The sequence below is a fragment of the Pogona vitticeps genome, chromosome 5, assembly GCF_051106095.1.
Source record: "Pogona vitticeps strain Pit_001003342236 chromosome 5, PviZW2.1, whole genome shotgun sequence".
Classification (NCBI taxonomy): Eukaryota; Metazoa; Chordata; class Lepidosauria; order Squamata; family Agamidae; genus Pogona; species Pogona vitticeps.
In genome coordinates this window covers 196,645,595-196,665,479 of record NC_135787.1, presented here as the reverse complement: position 1 = coordinate 196,665,479, position 19,885 = coordinate 196,645,595, and the positions used below count along the sequence as shown (strand labels likewise).

The 19,885-nt window shown below is 59.8% G+C and overlaps 1 protein-coding gene across 1 annotated transcript in view; it reads left to right on the top strand.

Moving 5' to 3' along the window:
* SND1 (staphylococcal nuclease and tudor domain containing 1) overlaps window positions 1-19,885 on the top strand; it is a 143,567-nt gene that overhangs the window by 43,727 nt on the left and 79,955 nt on the right. Inside the window, exons 11-13 of the mRNA XM_073002343.2 lie at window positions 11,553-11,642; window positions 14,459-14,559; window positions 18,863-18,973. Coding sequence (XP_072858444.2) covers window positions 11,553-11,642; window positions 14,459-14,559; window positions 18,863-18,973 — 302 coding nt within the window. The remainder of the gene's footprint in view (window positions 1-11,552; window positions 11,643-14,458; window positions 14,560-18,862; window positions 18,974-19,885) is intronic.

Genomic DNA, 19,885 nt, shown 5'->3' with positions numbered 1-19,885 from the left:
GGTCAAGTCAGCATAGCAGCTCTGGATGTGGTTTAGAAGAGCACACGTCTTAGCCTCTTGGTGGGGAGGTTTGCCTTTTCAGTTCCCGGGAACGGGGACGCCCTCGGCCCGGGACGGGGCTGATTCCCGTCTTTGCTTACAGTGGAGAAAAAGCCGAGACCCCACTTAGGGCAGCACGCTTTGCTTTTTTGTGGATTGGGCTTCCGGGTTTTCAAGAAGACGTTGGCTATGTGTCAGTCGACCATAAGGCATTCCTTGGTTGAATGCGGAGGTGGCTGCGAAGGAGATTAAATATTGGGCCCCTGCTTTCCCTTTCCTGATTAGAACGCATCCCAGAGCGGAGCGGCCCCCTCCCTCCCTCCCACCGCCCGGGTTTCTCCCTGGTCGCCTGGCTGATCTCCTCTGCACGTTCTTCCCCTTCCTGGCAGAGGGAACTTGTCGGCTCCTACCTTCGGAGGTGATTTGGGCTTCCAGGGGATTCTGGGTTGCGTGGAGGCTCCCATGATGAAGCTCTCTCTCTCTCTCTCTCACACACACACACACAATCTCTCTATGAATGTTTAGGCATCTCACCTCGAGGAAGGTCATCCAGTTTCGGGGGGGGGAGGTCTGGCTTGGAGGAGGTCCCATGGCCCCCGTGTTGCTTCTTCTCTCTCCTCTGGCCCTTCTCCACAAAAGGCTCTCTGCCGGCCTTCCAGGTGTTCCCCGTCCTTTGGAAGACTGCCTTCCGCCCCCCCCCGAAGGCTGACCCCCCCCCCACTCAGGGAGATACGTCAGACTTTGCTCGAGGAGCTTCCCTGATCGATCCGCTGCCGGCTTGCATGTGTGGAGCCGAGCTTTGCCCGGGCGGCTTCCCTTCGTGTAGAGACACCCACCGAACAAGGCTCTCCCGTCGATGGCTCCTTGTGGCAGGGGGGATGGAGGGGCTTGAAAGGCTGTGCTGACTTTTGAAGCGTTAGCAGAGAGTAGCAAGGGGGGGGGAGATCCCAGGAGAGAGGGGGGGAGGGGGAGGACTGTAGCCGACGGGGACGACGAGGCGGTCTCGCTGTGTGCACGGCGGGTGCTTTGTCCACAGCATTGGCTCCCCCCCCCCCAATTAGGTGGGTGGAGAGTCCCCTGCTCTCCCAGGACTGTCCAGTAGGTCCTGGTGGAGCCCTTCTAGAATCTGGGCGCCAGTGTTGGGGTGCTGAGAGGTCCATGGTTGTCCTTAGATTGCTTTTGACTGTGCAGAGAAAACTGTGCTGCTTATGTACTGCCTCCAGCACTTAAAGCACTTGCTAGGCAGTTTACAGTTTAATTAGGCAGGCTACACAAGCCCCCCCCCCTGGGCCTGTGAGCTGGTTACTCAGTTTATTAACCTGAGAAGGATGGAAGGCTGAGTCAACCTGGAGAGGGCTCTCTGAATCCACTGGGATTGAACTCAGGTTGTGAGCAGAGGCTTGGCTGCAGTACTTCAGGTTAACCCCTGCACCTTGGGGCACTTGTGTACAATCTGCTTTTCATTTAAATTGCACCAGTTCTTTGAGACCTCTCTCTCTCTCTCTCTCTCTCTCTCTCTCTCTCTCTGTGGGTGTGGGTGTGGGTGTGGGTGTCTTTGCTCTGGGTTGCACGGAAACACTGCGCGTAGGTGCACGGGTCATGAACAAAGGGGCTGTCTTCCAACAGGTCCAGCGCGACCCTAGCGGACTGCACCATGTGTGCGGGGTGGGTGGGGAGGGGACCCTACTCTGTGCACGAGAGCATGCACAGAGGGAGGGCACCAGGGCGTGGGGCCAGCAGAGGTGGGGGAGGCTGTGTGCTTGATGGGGTGGCGGCAGGGGTGGTGGTGGTCCCAGCCCCCTGTCCGAATGGGGAGAGGATGGTCTCAAGAGGGAGAAGAAGTCAATCCTGAGGGGGGGGGGAAAGGCCAGGCCAAGGCTTTCTGCTCCTGGTGGGTCACAGATGCTGGCAGGCTGGCAGGCTGCCCCTCTGGGGCTCCCTGCTTTGGGGGATGCATTTAGAGGAGGCAGGGGTGGAAGCGAGGCGTCGGTGCGGACGGTCAGTGGCCTTCGTTCCGGGATGGGCAGAAAAGCCAGGAAGGCCCCAGTGAGGTGGAATGGCGGGCTGAGCCGTCCTTGAGAGGCCCTGCCGCCAAAGGAATTGAGTTGGAGAAATGAATGTATAGCCTGGAGAGCCGCAGAGGGAGGGTTCCTGCGCTGGGGATTGAAAGAGGGAGAAGGAGAGGGGAGAGGATGGGGAGGAGGGATCAGATGAAGAGGAGAGGCTGAGCTGGTGGCTGCCCCTTCCTCCCCCCTTCCTGCCTGCCTCCAGACTTCAGGTGGAGGACTCTGCCCCCCCCCCCCCAGGGCCTGGTGACCTCCTAAGGAGGGTGGTCCTTTTAGCTCTCCTGGAGCTGCTCAAGGGAGGGGGAGCCCAGGGCAGGAGTAAGCCTTCAGTTTTTGTAGAGGAAGGCTGTTCACAGTGCGCCCCCCCACCCCGGAATCTCCTTTGGCCCCAGTGCTTTTCAGCTGGTTGGCCCACCTAAAAAAGAGTGAGCAGCCCCCTGGCCCTGTCGGCTTGCTGGGAGCATCGTGCTATTTAGGATCGAGAGAAGGACGCCAAAGGAACTCTCTCCAAATTGGGCATTTGAGGCTCTCCATGTGAGAAAAGTCAAGCCAGGCAACTCGAGTGCTCGGCAGGTGAGGGCAGAAGCCAACATGGCGCTTAACGATGCATCTCGGTTGAAGCCATCCCAGAGACCAAAGGGCCCCCCCAAGACCAAAGGGCCCCCCCCAGAGAAAGTGAGGTTCAGGATGGGTAAAATGAGGCACCTCTTGTGTGTGTGGATGAAATGTGGCTTTAAAAAGGAATCCCCTCCAAGGCTGTCTGTCACTCATGACCCCCGGCCCTCATTTGACCCTAAGGACTGTGACCCCAGGAGCCCGTGGCTGGGAGCCTGGGCAGCAGGAGCCATCTTGCGTGGTCCTGCTATGGGGCTCGTGGCAGCAGCCACGTGCTGGAATCTTGGCCTTGTCCCTGCCGTACCCCCATCTGAGCCCGAGGGTCCAAGAGCAGAGCCGGGAAATGGCACGGCCCGAACGGTGCGCCCTTGTGCTCCTTCCAGGGGCTTCTTAAAAGGAACGCCGTGGTCTCCCACGGCCGACACCTAAGGGGGTGTGACGGAGCAGGAGGGCCAGCCTGTCTCGGTGGCAAGGTCGCTCTCTGCCCAGCGCAGGCCGTTCCCTCAGCTGGGGGGCTGGCAATTTAGCAGAAGAAGAAGCAGAAGAAGAAGCAGAAGAAGGGGTCTGCTGGGCGTAGGCCACGTGCGAGGTGGGTGGACAGACGTGGGGCAAGGAGGAGGGCTCTGGTCCCCTGACCTGGCAGAGAGGCCGTGGCGGAGTGAGGCGGGCGTGCAGAGAAGGCCTGTGTCTTGCAAGGGAGCAGATCCGCGGAAGGCAGTGGCAGCCGGGGTGGTGGTGGGGTGGCGTGGGTGGAACGTGTGTGCATGGGGGGGGGGGGGAACACGCTGTCCTGAAGGGAAGACTGTCTGTTTCCAGAGGAGGAGGAGGAGGAGGAGGAAACAACTGTCACCACGAACGAACGGCTGGCAATTCTCTGAGGAGAGGAGCTGCCAGGAGCGATCAAGCGCGTGGGGGGGGGGACGCCGTGTAGGCTTGGATTTCAAAGGGGACGTTTGACGAGCCTGCCCGTTAGCAGCTAATGGGCCAGGCGGTCCAGTGGAGGGGCAGGATGTGAACCATGATGGATGGAAACTGAGCTAAGTGGTGCCAAGGAAACGGGGCAGTGCCAGGGATCCGGAAAGGGCTGGCGGATCCCGGCTGGGATGGGCAAGGCAGGGCGGGGGGCTGTGGCGTGGCCAGCGAGGGGCGGGGCAGCCTGGGTGTCTCCCTGTGTGTGCCTGCCTGCGTGTGCGGGGGATGATGGGGGGAGGAGGAGGAGACCCTTTCCCAACCTTCTTGGGCGGCTGCTCTTGAAGGCCAGCTCTCCTTGTGGGGCCACAAAGCAGCACAGACGTGCACCCAGCACACTGCCCACCCGCTCAGCAAAGCCCCTGGGGCAGGTGGATCCTTCCCGCCAGGCCCCCTCCTCCGTGCCTCCCCAGGGAGACCCCGAGAGGAAGGTGCCGCTCCCAGGGCTGTTGTGGTTGCCCAGTCTTCTGGGTCCCCCCTCCGGATGCAGAAGGGCCACCCGCCCTCTGGCTGGGTCTGCCCCAACCCCAATTTGGCAGCAGTCTGTTGTGTGGGCTGCCCCATAGCAGTGTGGCTTTCTCCCTCCTCCCACCCCCCCCGCCTCCAGGCCCATGCGCAAACCTCTCAGAAATGTGATGCCCTGCCAGAAGAAATCACTCCAATAATTTTGCCTCTTAATCTTGAGTTGCCTTGCCTGGCTTGTCACTTGGAGTTGATTTGTTATGCTAATTACTTAACAACTAATGAGCTTCCTAATTAGCTCATGTGTAAAACCAGGAGCTGCCCACCTGCAAGAACCCGCCTGTCAGCTGGAGGTGTGGCGCCACGTCTGTGCCGGGTGGGCGCTGGCGGCGTCGGCTCCGGAAGGGAGGGGAGGGTGCAAGCCCAGAAACCGTGTCTGGGCGTGTGGGTGCGTCACGGGGGTGTGCGCGTGGGAGTCCTTCCCTTCAAGCACATGTAGTGCCCATGACCTCTACTTTGACAAGGGAGGGGTTTTGAGCCTGGATCCGCTCCCTCCCCCCCCCGGGATTTGCTCTGTGCTTGCCCCGTGGGGCTAGAGAGATTGGAGGGGGGGAGAGTGGATCTGAAAGACTCCTTCTAGCCCTGCGTCTGGGACCATGACGGGCCTGTGAGCAGGCAGGCAGGCAGGCAGGCAGGCAGGCAGGCAGTGGTAAGGAGGTTGGCTGGCCGGCTGTGCCGGAGTGACCACCCCTGTCCTCCCCCCTCCTGTGCCAGCCCTTCTCTGGCTCGGGGAGGAGGGGCACCCAGACCTCTCCCCCCCCACCCCGCCATGGTGCTCCGGGGACGGGAATCCACCTGAAGAGCCTCCCAGCCCCACGGCCACCTCTTCTTGCCCCGTTCGTCTTCATTGGATCGCTGGCCCGTTTTGTCTTCCGCCAGGAACGGCCTCTAAGTCAAGGGGCTGCCTTTCACTTTGGCGCTGGGGCTTTTCAGAAGGGTGGGGAGAGCTGCTGGAGCCTCCTTCCCCCCCCCACCCCGGGAGGCTCTCTTCCTTCCCTTTAGGGGCCAGGGCCCTTGGATGGGGGTGCGTGCGCCTCCATGTGCGCATGTGCTGCTCCTGGGCTCTGCCCCCTGGGAGTTGAATACCGTATGGGGGGGGCAGGTGGCCTTTCCCTGGGAGTTCTCGCCGCTTCTTGCTGAAAATGCCGCCGCTCCCGCCCTGCCCCGCCTGCGCTATGGGGGCGGGTGACGTCTCACTGGGGTCTGGCACCTCGGCAGCTGGGCTGCCTTCCTTGAGGGTCAGTTCTCCCAAAGAGAGTCCTGGGGGGCGGCAGGGGTGTGTGTGTGTGTGGGGGAGACTCTGGAAGGTGCCTCCCTGAGAGAGCAAGGTGCCTGTGGGGTGAGAGGAGGGGTCCGGATCCTCTCCTAGGGGAGGAGAGTGCCACGTCGGGGGGGGTAGTGGTGGTGGCGGTGGCAGCAGCCGGCACTGCAGCGCCCTAAAGCCCGCCTGCTGTGGGTCTGGGGGCCCCACGGAGACCTGCGGAGCAGGTGAGATAGAGGGGGGTCTCCATTATTTACTCCACTGTCCGCTACATCAGAACCCCCGAGAAAAGCTCCGGGGTAACATTTTGGGAGATGCTCGACAGGAGGAAAGCCCTCTGATAAAGGCGGCCAGGTTCCTCTTGGAAGGTGACCCTTACGTTACCTATAGAACAGCGCTGTTTGCAAAAGCGGCCAGAAATGTCCGAGCCAATTTCCTGAAAGCCATTGCGATCAATTGTGTGGGAGATTCCCAGATATGAAGCGTCTTTGATTACTTTATGTGTCTTTGATTTTATCATGACTTTATTTGACCATATCTGTATTTTAAGCAATGACGGCTTTTAGCTGATACACTAGACGTGAACTGAAGTGAACACTCCCTGCAAGAGGTCCCAGCCCCGACTCCTGTAGGTGCTCTCCTGAAAGGCCCAGTGGGGTTGGCCTGGCCTGGCCTGGCCTGGGCCGGCCCTCCGAGGGGTGCTGAGCCTTCCCCCCCCCCCCCGTTTCCCCTGCTGGAGTGGCTGGAGTCGGGGAGCCTCCCCTGGTCTGGCTGCAGGGCTCTAGGGAAGGGAGAGCGAGATGGAGGAGATGCAGCGGAGGGGGGGGGCAGGTGCCCCTCTCCCCCTAGCCGATGGGCCTGTTTGGACCCCTGCGCCTGCCCCCCTCCTGGCCCCTCGGTAGGCACCTGAACAGGTTGGACACTCCACCCCCCGTGGAGAGGGTGCTTCTTCTTCTCCCTCCTTCCTCTGCCACAAAGCAGGGGGTGAGCCAGCTGTGCCTCCAGCAAAGACCCCCCCCCCCCAGCAAGGCTGAGCTTTCCTTCATGTGCCAGTTTATGTAGCATTAGGTGCTTAAAACCTGTAAGATGGGCGGATTAAGGGCCTCCTTTTCCGAGGGTCAAAGCCTGAGCCTCCAGGCCCCCGTCCCTCTCTCTCCCCTTTTGACCCCTACATGGGCACACAGCCTGTGCCTTTCCTCCCAGCGCATCCGGCGGGGCCAGGAGCCTCCAAAGGCCACCACGGGGGATGCTGTCACCGGTGGGGTCCGTGGGGGGGGGGCTGCCTCCCCCCGCCCAGTTCTGCTGGGGTTGATGGGTGGGAAGAAGGGACGCGGTGGTTCACGAAAGGCGTGGCTCTTGGATACAAGTCGGCAGCCCCTGCCTTGGGGCCCCACATCCCCCCCCCCCGGATTGTGTTGGCCTCGGGTGGCTGGTGGCTGGGCTTTTCAGAGTTGGTGCCCCCTTGGTGGCAGCTGGGGAGGGGAAGGAAGGCGCCCCCCCTCCAGATCCCAGCCGCTTTTCTGCTCCTGAGCTAAGCCCTTAGCCTGCCTTGCCCCATGCTTGGCTTGGGGGGGGGGGGGAAGAGCTACAAAGTGTTTCCTGGATTTCTAAAAGCTTGTTCAGGAGAAAGGGTGCTCTGGAGAGGATCCCCAGAGGAGGGCTCAACGGCTGTGAGCATTACAGGGGTGTGGGGCATGCTCCCCCCCCCGTCCGTGACCCATCTCTCCCCTGGCTGCCCTCGCTGTTTCTCTTGGGGGAGACCTGGCACCAGCACCTCCTTCGGGGCAGGTTTCTGCGGTTCGCGGGGGATGACCTGGGAGGTGGGCTGTTGAGTGGGATGGATGGATGGCTCGCTTGCCGGCAGATTCAGGGAGAGCAAAAGCCCCCTCTGGTTGCTGCCCAGCCCCATGATGTGTGTTCTTCATTGTGGTGTGTCTGATGTGAAGAAAGAAAGAAAGAAAGAAAGAAAGAAGGTGCCTCCGGAAGCACCTCCCTCTCCCCCCCCCCCCCAGAGCTGCAAATCCCCATCATTTTCGGTGATGGAGAAGGGTGGCGAGAGGAGGCGCAGCCGAGGTCCCCCTCCTCCGTTGGGCTTGAGGCATCCCCATGAGCCCATGGCTGGGGGCTTCTGCCTCCAGGAGGGCCGGGTGGAGAACCCCCACCTGGCAGGGCAGCTCTCTCTCTCTCTCTCTCTCTCTCTCTCTCTCTCTCTCTGCTGCCCCAAGCGGTAGGGGCAGAGGGAGCCAGGGCTTGCCCTGCCGGGTGGGGGCTCTGGCTCTCAGCCCCCTCCTGCCTTTGCCCGCTCACTTGCCGGCCAGCCTTCCTCCGGGTGACGGACGTTGCTCCGGCCGACTGATTCATGCGCTGGCTCAGGAAGGCGAAGGCGTCTCGGCCCCGCCAGGCTCAGGCGGACTCCGTCCCGCCCTTCCCGAGGGAGGGAATTTTGTCAGTGTTTAAGAACAGCCTGTGACATCTCTTGGATTTGGGGATGAATTTATGTGCCCTAAATATGTAATTTATGCCTCGGGGATCTGTGGTTGGCAAGCCAAGGATATGCATCCGGCGAGAAGTTTCAGCGCCTTGCAGCATAACTCTGAGTTCTTCGGAAACACTGTATATTTATTGCTTTTTCTGACGAGAGGCCTGATGCCAGGCTATTAATTCTTCTGGCACCCGCAAAGTAATGGAAGGGCTTCCGCCCCAGGCTCCCTTGGGCTACTCATCCCTCTGAGGCGGCGCTGCGCGCGCGATGCATCCACCCAAGGAACAGGGGCGCCCTGCGGCCACCAGAGGCAGCTCTCCAGGAGGGGCATGCTGGCAGGGCTGTTCCCATGGCACTTGCTAGCCTGGCAGGCCTCTGGCTGCCTGGAGGGGCAACCCAGATGGCAGATGGCTGGAGGCAGGAGGCAGCAGCTTCTGAGCGCAGGCGAGCGGCCTGATTCTGCCAGAGAAGCTGGAGAAGCAGCCGGGAGATCCCTCTGTGCCCGGCCGAGCCAGGCCCCGTTCCGGGCGTAGGGGGCTGTTTCCTGGCCAGTCCAGAAGGGAAGGTGCAGGGCCCCCACCTTGGAGAGAGAGAGAGCCTGCCTGGATTTCCTGCCCGCCACTTGCACGAGGTGGCCCTGAAATCTAAGACTGTCTGACACATATTCTCTCTCTCTCTCTCTCTGTATGTGGGCAAAGCATCTCAAGAATGACACCCACCCCGTTCCTGTTTTCTGGCTGCAGCAGCCTTTCAGGCCAAGTCTGAAGTTGGGCTGTGAAACACCCACTGGGTGAAGACGCCCATCGCCAAAGAGGTGGGCCGACAGGCTGAGTGACGGCTCAGGAGAGAGAGAGAGAGAGAGATGGATCACTTTGAGGGCACGTGAGCCACGTAGTGGTCCCAAAACTTGCCATGGTTCCCTTCTGGGTTTGTGGGCCCCGGAGTGACAGAGAGCCAACCTGGCACCTAAGGGGAGGCTGCTGCCCCTGGTGCGCAAGCATCCTCTGCTCTGCCCTGGCTGGTCTGAGGCTCTTTTTCAAATAGGGGCAGGTGTGTCCCCCTCTGTCTGATCAGCTGACCCCAAGGCATCCGAGGGAAAGGTAGGTTGGGGGCCCTTTGACTGCCGAGTCAGGGAGTCCCACCGGGAAAGAGACCCAGCGCGGAGGAGCAAAGGAGCTGGCAGCAACGATTGCCGCAGAACGGTTAATATTCTCTAGAATTAACAGGCAAAATGCTTTGTTTCAAGCTTTGACATGAAAAGTTTATTGAGGTTCATTGGCCTGGAAGTCCTTCCCCCTACCTGCGTAATGCACAAGGTGGTATATGTGCACACCTGCACCCGTGCAGTTAAAGCATTTGAATAAAAACTCATTTCCTGGGTTGATCGTAGATTAGGGAAGCACACAGAGACATGCAGAGTTATTGATGTGTGCCACCAAGTGCGCACACACCCCCCCCCCCCCCGATTTATGAATGAGCGACTTCCAACATGGCCTGTCCACAACTACCCTGCTGAGCTCCTGCAGACTCAAGCCTGTGGCTTCCTTTAGGGAGTCCGTCCATCCCTCCTATTTGGTCTTTCCTCTTTTCCTGCAGCTTTCCACCTTTCAGCATGATTGTCTTTTCCAGAGAATCCGTTGCCTTCTTGTGATGGGCGCAAAGTCAGACAGCCTCCATTTCAATGCTTTTGCCTCCAGAGACAGTTCAGGCTGGATTTGATCTAGGATCCTCTTTATTTCCCTTCCTGGCAGCCCAGGGGATCCATAAAGCTCTGCTCTGGCACCCCGTTTCAAACGAACCAGTCTTCTCCCTGCCGGTTTTCTTCACTGTCCAGCTTTCACACCCGTACCTGGTGATTAGAAGTACAAGAGTGTGGAGGACCTTGGTCTCGGTCTCCAGGGACACATCCTGAGACTCAGCCTTTTTCTAAATCCTCCGTGGATGCCCTTCGCGGTCTCAGCCGTCTTCTGATGTCTTGGCTGTGGTCTCTCCCTTTGGTTTCATGGTTAACATTCAAGTTGTGTGGTTCTCCTGTAGTCATGATTTTTGTCGTCTTGGTGTTTTACGGCAGTCCGACTTCTGTGCTTTCTTTCATTTTCATCAGACGTTGTTCCATGCCATTGCTCCTTTCTTCACGTCTTAAACTATTGATGTTTCTACTATCAATATTTGTTCCTCCTTCATCTGCATTTAATCTAGCTTCTCATAGGATGTGTTCTGTATACATACTGAATCGATGAGATAAAATACACCCTTGTCTGACACCCTTGCCAGCGAGAATCCATTTTGTTTCCCCAAATTCTGTCCTTGTAGCGGCCTCTTGTCTGGAGTACAGGTTATGTATGCATCAGGACAGTCAAACATTGAGGTACACTCTTTCTTTCTTTCTTTCTTTCTTTCTTGCTTTCTTGCTTTCTTGCTTTCTTGCTTTCTTGCTTTCTTGCTTTCTTGCTTTCTTGCTTTCTTGCTTTCTTGCTTTCTTTCTTTCATCCGTAGCTGCTCATAATCCTCCACAGTCACAGGTTTTGCTGTGGTCTACAGAGCACACAGTGATTTTCTTTTGTTCTGCTCCAGTAGCCAGTGGGTATTTGAAAAAATATTGAGTGAAAAAGATGCCGTGTTTTCAGAGCTGGGAATGGCTGGAGGAAAAAGAGGTGCCGGGCAGCTGCGAGAGGGCATGCCTTGGGGTTTGGGTGTCCAATCTAGGATGGAAGGCAGGCAGCCGTGGTGGAGACGGGGGGGGCGCGTGAGGGAATCCAGCAAAACGGATGGAGAAGGAGCAGAGAATCAGAAAGGGGGTCTTGAAAGCGTGTCTGGTGCTGGGGATTTCTCCTGTAATATCCCAGGGAGGGCTTGCCGAGAGGAAACATTCCTGATATTTCAGCGGCCCCTCACTCTCTATTTGTTCCCTTTTCTGTCTGTGTCCCTCTGTCCTTCTGCCTGAAGCTCTGCAGAGTGCTTGAAGTGCTATGGGGCGGTATATAAGCAGCACGCTTTTTGCTTTACGGCGGTCCTGTTGGGTCTTTGATATGGATGTTGAATGGGTTAACGAGAGGGGCCTCCAGAGGAGAGAGGGACCACCCTCGTGGCTCTTTCTATCTCACAGAGGGTATGCATGTTGATGCCACGTTACCTTAACGAATGAGCAGAACCGGTTCCTAGCCAGAGAATTCCTGCCCGGGGCCTCCCCTGTGTGTTTCATAAGTGGCTGTGGCCGAGCATGTGGGGTTGTGGTGGGAGTGGGAAGCGAGGGACCGGGCTGTAAGGTGGCCCAGGCCAGGCGGGGGCACCTGGGTGAGAGGCCGACGGGCACTTTCCTGCCCCGTATCATGAGAGAGGTGTTGCCTCCTGGCCTTCCGCAGCAAGGCGGAAGAGAGTCCGAACCTGGAGGGGCCACAGAATCGCGCTTCCCTTGCGTGTCCTAAACGACCTGCTTTCCACCAACCCCCGCCGTTTGTGCTGCCGTCTCTGCCACCCCAGGAACGAAGGGGGCTCCCTCCTTCTACTGGGGCTCCAGCCTCGTTCTGACCCGGGGGGGTGGGGGGGGAGAGAGATGGGGCTGCAGCCCTTCTGACCTTCTCTTGCTTTTCCTCCCCAGGACAAGAACCGGAAGCTGCGCCCCCTCTACGACATCCCCTACATGTTTGAGGCCCGGGAGTTCCTGCGCAAGAAGCTGATTGGGAAGAAGGTGAGCCCCTGTGGGGGCTGCTGGGTGGGTGGGTGGGGGTCGGGGCGAGGTGGGTCCACGTAGGCCCCCCCGGGGTGCTTGACTCTCTGGTGCGTGGCCAAACGGCCACCCGGACGCTGTGTGGCCCAGTCCTCGCTCTCCTCCTCCGTGGGGTGGCGGGTCTCCCTTCGGCCGTCCTGCCTTTGGCTCAGAGCGGGGGGGGGGGAGAGAAGAAGGGCGGGGCGAAGAGGGGGCAGGGCCACGCGGGGGGGGGCGAGTGGGGAGGCCCCTGGCCAAAGGCCTCCTCGTTAGGGGCACTCTAAGTGGGGTCCCCTTCCGGGAAAGCGGTCTTGAACCTGCTGAGAGAGGGCGGTCTTGGGAGAGGTGTGTGGGTCTGCAGCGCCCCCCCCCACGGTCCCATGCCTGGTGGGGCCTCCTCTTCCTCCTCTTTTGGAGGGCAGCGGTGGTTGGGCTCCTTGGTCACTCTTGCTGAGGCTGCTGAGGAAGATGCCTCGAAGCACCCAGGGCAGGGGGGGGGTGCCTCCTGGGGCAAAAGGGGTGGGCGGGCAGGGGACGCCGCGGTTGCCGAAGGGAAGAGCAGCCCCCCCTTTGGTGTCAGGATCTTGGCGCGAGGCCCCTCCGTGCAGCCCGCGCAGCCTCCCGGTGACCTTGGCAGGGCACAGCTGGCGGGCGCCTGATGCGCTGTGCAGTTCATAGTGCTTTTTGGCGGAGGTAGCCTTGGGACCCCCCCCCCCCCGTTCGATTGCTTGGCCTCTTGCTTGCGCACTCGCTCGCTCTTGGCTGCCTTTGATGTTGCAGGAACTCGCTTTATAAATATTTCCTTTGTCAGCACCACGTTTTTCACTTCAGATTAATTTGATTGAGTTAAGCGATGAAAAAGTCCTTTGCGTTAATGATCAAAACCGTCCCTGGAGCTCAGAGCCGCCTCCTGATTGGACCTGACAGGCCGAGCCGAGCCGAGCCAGGCGGGAGGGGCGCGTTTGTCCTTGCCGTCCTCGCCCGCCCCGCTCGCCCCTCCTGCTGCTGCTGCTGCTGCTGCTGCTGCCAGGATCGGATCGGCCCGCCACCTCCCCTTTCCCCCTCCCGGGTGGGGGGCTGGTCTTGCGCGCGGGTCAGGTGGCGCTGCTGGGGTGGGGTGGGGTGGGGTGGGGGCTGGCGGGGGGCAGCCCCTCGTCTCCGCAGCCCCTGCCTTCTTCCTACCTGGGAGGGCCACCTTCTGCCTCCGGCCCTTGGGGGCCCTTCTGGCGGCCGGACCTCCCAGCGGTTCAGGGCAAAAGTGGGTCAGGGGACCAGGGAAGGGCTCGGCTTTCCCCGCTACTGTTTCTAGAGGGGGGGGCAGCCCCACATTTGGGAGCTGAACGGTGGAGATCTCAGTGCGGCCCAAGGGGAGCCGGTGGATGGAGTCTGGATGGTCCTGAGCGCCGCGCAGAGCACCGCCCGCCCAGATGGGCCGCTTGGTTGTGTACCCGTGGAAGGGGGAGACCGCGACCAGAAGCCCCTCCCTCCCAGGCAGGTTTTGGGACAGGAGGGGCAGGGTTGTTTCAGAGGCCACCCCCCCCCCCGCTGCTGTGCTGAGCGGCCGAAGGGGTCTTGGTGGGAGGTGTGGGGGTCCTCTCCTCTCCTCTCCCCTCCCTGTGCCCTCAGGTGAGACCCCCCCCCAAGGAGCTCCTGGCAGATGCCTCACTGCGGGTCACCAGGGGGCGCTGTGGTGCTGCCACAGCGGCAGAAGTGGCCTGAATGGAGAGGCGTGACCTCTGGCTGTGATTGACAGCCTGGCGGTGTTGCCTGCAAGCCCAGGCTGCTAATTTGGGCCTCCTGGCCAAGATCCCACTGGGGTAATTATTCTCTGCTCGCTCGCACTCACTTCACCCTCCTCCTCCTCCTCCTCCTCCTCGCTTGACTTGGCTGTGGGGAGGGAGGGAGGGAGAGCAGAGCAAGGGGCAGCTGTGGAGGTGGCGGCAGTAGCCGTGGCAGCTCTTTTTGCCCTGCCCCGTGGCTCAGGGGCCACGACGGTGGTTTCTGCCAGGCCTGATTTGGTCCAGAGAAGGCAGGCGTGGCTCTGCGTGGGGGAGAGGAGGGGGGGCTGGCTTTGGGCCACGGACACTTGGCTTCCTTCTGCTGCTGCTGCTACCGGTGGTTGTGGTGGTGGTGGTGGTGGTGGCCCCCCCCATGGGACCCTTGCTCTTTGAGCTCCTCCTTTCATGTCTCCTTTCCTCTCTCTGCCCCCAAAAGGGCCTTGGGGATTGGAAGGTGCCCCCCAGCCCCCCCAGCCCTTGTAGAGAGAGGCAGCAGAGTCGCTTCTGGAGGTGGGAGCAGGAGCCTCCACCCCACCCCCCACCCCCCAAATCCTCCTGGCTTGGGGAGGCCAGGGCGTTCCCTGCCTGCAAAAAAGGAGGGTCTCTTCCTGAGAGGGCAGGCCTCCTCCTCCTCCTCCTCCTCCTTGCCCCTCCTGATGGCGCGGCCGGCTTGCACGAGGACGGGTGGCAGAGGCGCCCTTGTGCCCAGGAGGCTAGTGGGCAGCCTGGCTCGCCCACCGAGGGTGTGGCCCGGGTGCTCCCTCTCTCTTGCCGGCGTGCTTTGAATGTGGCGTGTTTGGTGCCCCTTGTGCTCTGGGGCCATGGATTCTCATCTCTGCCGCCTCACGGCCATGGAGGCTGGCCTCTTCCCCGTGGGCCGTTGCCACGGTGGCAGGTGCCTGGGGCTGAGCACTCCAGGCTGTGGGCAAGAGGAGGGGGTTGGTGCCCTGTACCCTTTCTGGCCCTCCTTTCCTGACATGCCACCCACCCACTCTCCTGCCCGCCTGCTTTTGCATTCAGGTGAACGTCACGGTGGACTACATCCGGCCGGCCAGCAGTGCCACAGACACGGTGCCCGCCTTCTCAGAGCGCACCTGCGCCACGGTCACGATCGGCGGCATGTGAGTAGGGGTCTTTCGTTCTTCCCACTGGCCCCATGGGGCTACCACGCTTTTGGGGCTTTTGCAGGCTTCTGTGGGGTGGAGCTATTTTGTGTGTGTGTGTGTGTGGGGGGGGAGTTCCTGGCTACAGGCTCCTGGGCCAGGCTGAGGTCTCACCCTCCTCATGAGTGCTGCTGGGATGGAGGCTTCAGGGAAGGGCTTCTTCTATCCACATCCCTCCCTGCCTGCAGCTTGCTTCTGCTAGTGTCCACCTCCCCATGAAAAGCCTATTAAGGATGGCTGGGGGGGGGGCCTTTCTCTGCAGGGCTTTTGGGTGGAGGGAGGGAGGACCCCTCCTCTTGAAGATCTCAGTGGAGGATCTCCTCCCCCCCCCTTCTGGCTGAGACCCCCATGATGGGGGATGCCGCCCGCTTCACCTTTTGCCCCTCCGGCTTCAGAGGCCTTTGAGACTCTTTGCTCCTGTGATTTCTGGGGTGGGGCTGGGGTTGGGGGGCCCCTTGCAGGAGCTTGCCTGCTGATTGGCCAGAGCCCGGCTGGCATTTCAAGGCTGGCAGGAAGGGGGCAGAAGGTGGGCACAGTGTCCCTTTTCAGACAGTGAGCCTTTAACTGATGGAGAGTTCACTTCAGGAAGGTCGGGTGCTGGGGATGGTGGGGGGGGCGGCAGCCTGAGTGGGGGCTTTACTGCAGAAAGCAGGGTGCCCATTCATTCTCCTCTCCCCCCCCAGCCCCGCTTCCACCCTGGGCGAGGCAGGGCTGAGGCTGTCCAGGACCACGGTAGGAAGGGGCTCGCCCTGCTGGGCTGTGCCCGCTTGAGGACTTCCCTCCCGTCTGCAGGGGCTGTTCCTCGTGAGGTCGCTCTGTGCCCGCCTGGACCTTGCCGCGATTGCAGCTCCCAGTGGCAGGGCAGGGGTGGTGGCGGCGAGGCTGGACGGGCCAGGCTGCCCTGCGCCTGCTCAGTGGGAAGCCCTCCCACGGCCGAGAGCCGGCCTGGCGCAGTTGGGGGGAGGCGTCGTTTGAACGCTCACCCACTTCATTTTCTGCAGGAAATTGGGGGCCGGTTTCCGCATTTGTTGGGAGAGAACAGAGAGCTTGTTGGCCGCTTCTGGCTGAGCAGCCCTTTGAGCGGCAAAGCCCGGCTTTCACAGCCTAACCGGATTCTCCCGCCTCCGCCTTCATCTCCTCTCTTCCAGCCCCTGCCTTTCATGTGGGATTAAATTGGGAGAATCACCTTTGCCGTCCTCCCGGTTGCCTTTCAGAGGCTTCTGTGGTTGTGTGTGTGTGTGTGTGTACGGCTGCCTTTCAAGGGGGGGAGGACAGTGTGGCTGGCGGGGGAGGAATTGAGGATGCCAGGCCACTCTCAGGCCTCTGCATCCAACAGCCCCGTTGTCTTCCTGCCACGGTCTGTGGACTGTTGCTTCTGGGAGGCAAAGTGGTCCAAAGCCCTGTGTCTCTGGAGAGTGAGAGCCCCCGTGGCAGATTGGGAAGACACCCCCCCCTCCGAGCTCTGCCTGGGGTGCGAAGGGTGGAGGGCACCACAGGTTTGAGAGCCCCTCCCCTCTCTGGGCCCCTTTCTCAGCTGGGCAGGAGCCCCTTTCTCGGCCCTGCTGTTTTCTTTGACAAAAAACACCCAGCCTTCCCCCAAATCCAGCTGTGTTCTTCTGACTGGCTTCCTCTGACACAATCTCTCGCCGTGAGTGTTTTAGGGATCCTGCAAGTGGGTTGATCTCTCCCGGGCCCAGATGGCTGGCCAACCCCCCATCCACCCGGTGGCCCTTCTTTGAGGACTCAGAACCTTTCTCCCCCCCCCCGGCTCCTTTCCCTTTTGGCTGGAGGGTCATCTCTGGTGCCATCCCGGGATAGTGGTGGCCTGTTCCCCCACCGTCGCGCAGCGCAGCACTCTGCCTTCATCTTCCCCATCTACCCCATAGGGCCGTCATTTCCAGGTTGGGGCCCTGCTGTTACAAGGGGCCTCCCCCCCCCCCCATTCTGCTCCCTTCGGCCAGTCTACATGTGCGGCTGCATCCGGATTTACTGTGTGCCTGGTGAATGCAGCAATGCATCCAGGGGCATAATCACATTCTCAAGATACAGTGGTGCCTCGCTTAACGAGCGATTCGTTTAACGACGAATCCACATAGCAATTGAGTTTTTGCGATCGCAAAAGCAATCGCATAACAATGTTTTAAATGGGAAAACATCGCTTTGCGATGATTGGTAAGCTGTTTCGCTTACTGATTATCACATAACGATGTTTTTCCTACAGCTGATTGGTGGTTCCAAATTGGCCACCGGGTAAAGAAAATGGCCGCTCGCTGTGTTTTCGCGCCCTTTCCTTGCTTACTGGGCAGCGAAAATGGCGGCCGCATGGAGGATTTCCGCAGAACGGTGAGTTTTTTGTCCATAGGAACGCATTAAACATGTTTTAACGCGTTCCTATGGGCTTTTTTGCCCCGCATAGCGATGAATCCACATAGCGACGATTTTTTTCGGAATGGATTATCGTCGCTATGCGGGGCACCACTGTACTCTTCACTGCTTGCTTCTCTCTCTCTCTCTCTCTCTCAACATTTTTTTTTATTTAATAACTTGAGATAAGACATGGGATACAGAGGGTAAAGGGAAATGTAAGGGGGAAAAAGAGGAGGGGGAGGAGAAACACAAAATATACTGACATCCAGTCTATTCATACTGCATTATCAAAATTCAAACTTTCCGCTTTTCTACTATTCGTTGCCCTCCAGGTTTTCACTCACATTTACATCCTAGTTTAGATCTATATTATTCAGACACTGTCTGGTGACTCGAACCATTTATAAAATAAACCCCATTGTTCAGTTGCCTTTTGTATTGGACAGTCTTTCAACACTTCTGATAAAATGTCAATTTCTGCCGCTTCCCGCATCTTCTCAATTAAGCTCCTCTTGTTTCGATATCACCGGTCTCTTGCAATTTTTGGCATAAAGAATTCTGGCTGCAGCGACTATATATATATAACTAAGCACTTCTTTGTCTTAGCTATGTTGTCTGGTATTATACTCAATAGAAACAATTCTGGAGTTTTCTTAACATGTTTTGATGTCCCTTAACCCATTTACGAAGCGGAGACCACCCTCCTCTCCCAGAAACCCCTTCCTGAAAGGGCCTGTCTTCTCTCTCTTAAGGGGAGCTGGTCAGGTTTTGGAGGCAGATTTCCCTCCTTGATTTTTCTGCCTGTAACTTGTTCATTTTTTTTTTTTGAAACTGGGCCTGGGGGTGGGGGCGTGCCAGAAGACAGGTTCGGATTGGCAAGGAAGGAAGTGTCTTGGAAGAGGGGCAAAGCCTGAACCAGCTCCCTGGGTACATTGCTTTTGCAAGCAGCCTAAACCGGCTTGGAAGCCAGACGGGGCTGCGTGAAAGCGTCTGCCTCCAACTCATAAAGACCAAGGAGGGAGGAGCCGTGTCGGAACCCGCAGGGTGGAAAGGAGCGCCCGACTGTGGTTGTCCCGGATGCCCCTTCCAGGCATCTGGGGAAGGGCTGTGGGGCAGCTGCTCCGTGGGCCTCTCTTCCCCCTCCCCAACAGGAGACGTCCTGGGACCCTTTTGACCAGGACTGAATGGTCCCTTCCAGGCTTTCTCTGTTGTGAAGGTAGCAACGTCGCACCTGCCCTTAGTCTTATGGCTGGTGATCCTTGTGGGCAAAGCCAGGCACCCCCATATCCTGGTAGAAAAGCAAGCCTGGTCATTAGAATACGAGATATGCACGCAATCTAATTTGTAGGGCAGAACCAAGTTTATTAAGTGGTCTGACAATGTTCTCAGTTGGTCTGTGAAGAGGCGGACTGACTGGGCAGTGGGAGAGCCCCATTCCTGGAGGGAGGGAGGGAGGGAGGAGGCCGCGGCCGGCCTTTCAGCCCTCGGCTGTGGCCCTTTCGGGGGCTGGAGGTGACGGTGGAATCACCACCCCCACAGAGAGGAGGGGTCCTTGGGTGAAATCAACAGCAGCTCCAGTGGGACAAGCGAGGGCAAGGCTGGGATGATAGGTTTGGACGGATCCACTTGGGCACGAACCCCGAGGGCTTCAGAGAGCCGGGAATCCCAGCGCTCGCCAGTGGGGAGACCCCGGAAGCCGTCCTTCTAGGCCACCCTTCCGCAGGGCGGTCCTCTCTCTCTTTCCCTGCCAGCCAGGGGTGGGCGGATGGGCTGACCAGAGTCTGGCGCTCATTCCCACGCTGTGGGTTCAGGTGGGTTGCTTCTCCATCCTTGGTTTCTGTGGGTTCAAGGCCCCCCTCCTCCCTGAGCCCCTTCGTTCCCTTTTCTCTTGCAGCAACATTGCGGAAGCCTTGGTGAGCAAGGGCTTGGCCACCGTCATCCGCTACCGCCAAGACGACGACCAGCGTTCGTCCCACTACGACGAGCTCCTGGCCGCTGAGGCACGGTGAGTGAGGCAGCGGTCAGAAGGGCTCTTGGGGGGGGGGCAGCAGCCGTTGGCAGGCCTCTGCCCCACTGGCTGGAGCGGAGGAATCCGAAGGCTGGGTCCCTAAGAGGAGGGCGGGCACAGCTTCCAGGTCTCCATTTGCTCTGCAGAGTAGGGGTTCACGGACCCCTGGGAGCATTTGGGCTTGGTGGAAGGAGCGCAGAGCAGGAAGGGGGATGGGGGGGGAGAGGGCTGGCCACACACCCCCCCCCCATGCACACACAGACGCAGGAGTTTTGGGACTGGCCTGCGGTTGGCTGTACCTCACCCCTCCCCAGCTCTGGTGGTGCTGCTGCAAGGACCCCTGGGCAGTTTGCTGGCACAGAGGCCACGTGTGTGTGTCGGACACGCCCCCCCTCCGTGTCTTTCTCGATGAGCCTTGTGGCCCACAGCCACCTCTGGCGTGGAGTGGGGAGGCTGGGAACCCCTGGCATTTTCAGAAGCTCAAAAGAGAAGCAGGCACGTCAAGGGGCCCTTCTCCCTCTCAGACCTTCACACACACACACACACACACACACACACACACACACACACACACACACAAGCCTCCCCAGGTTTGCTGGAGCCCCGCCAGGGCTTGCCCTTTCCAGCCCAGGAGGCCACGGGAGAGGGAGGCAGGCTGGCCTGAACAGGCTTCCTTCCCGGGACTGGCATGGCGCTCGCTGGCTTTCCTGCAGAGTGGCCACGCCTGGAGCCACGCTGCTCAGGGGCCGGCTTGCATCAGCCGGCTGGCCGCCTCTGGGAACAGAGCGGCCTCCCTCTCTCCCCCTTGGTTCTGCAAGGCCGCCTCGGCAGTCGCTCCGGGATGGCTTTGACGAGGCTGAACAAATGCCGCTACGGCAGCCCCCGGGGGGGGCAGCAGCCATTAAGCCA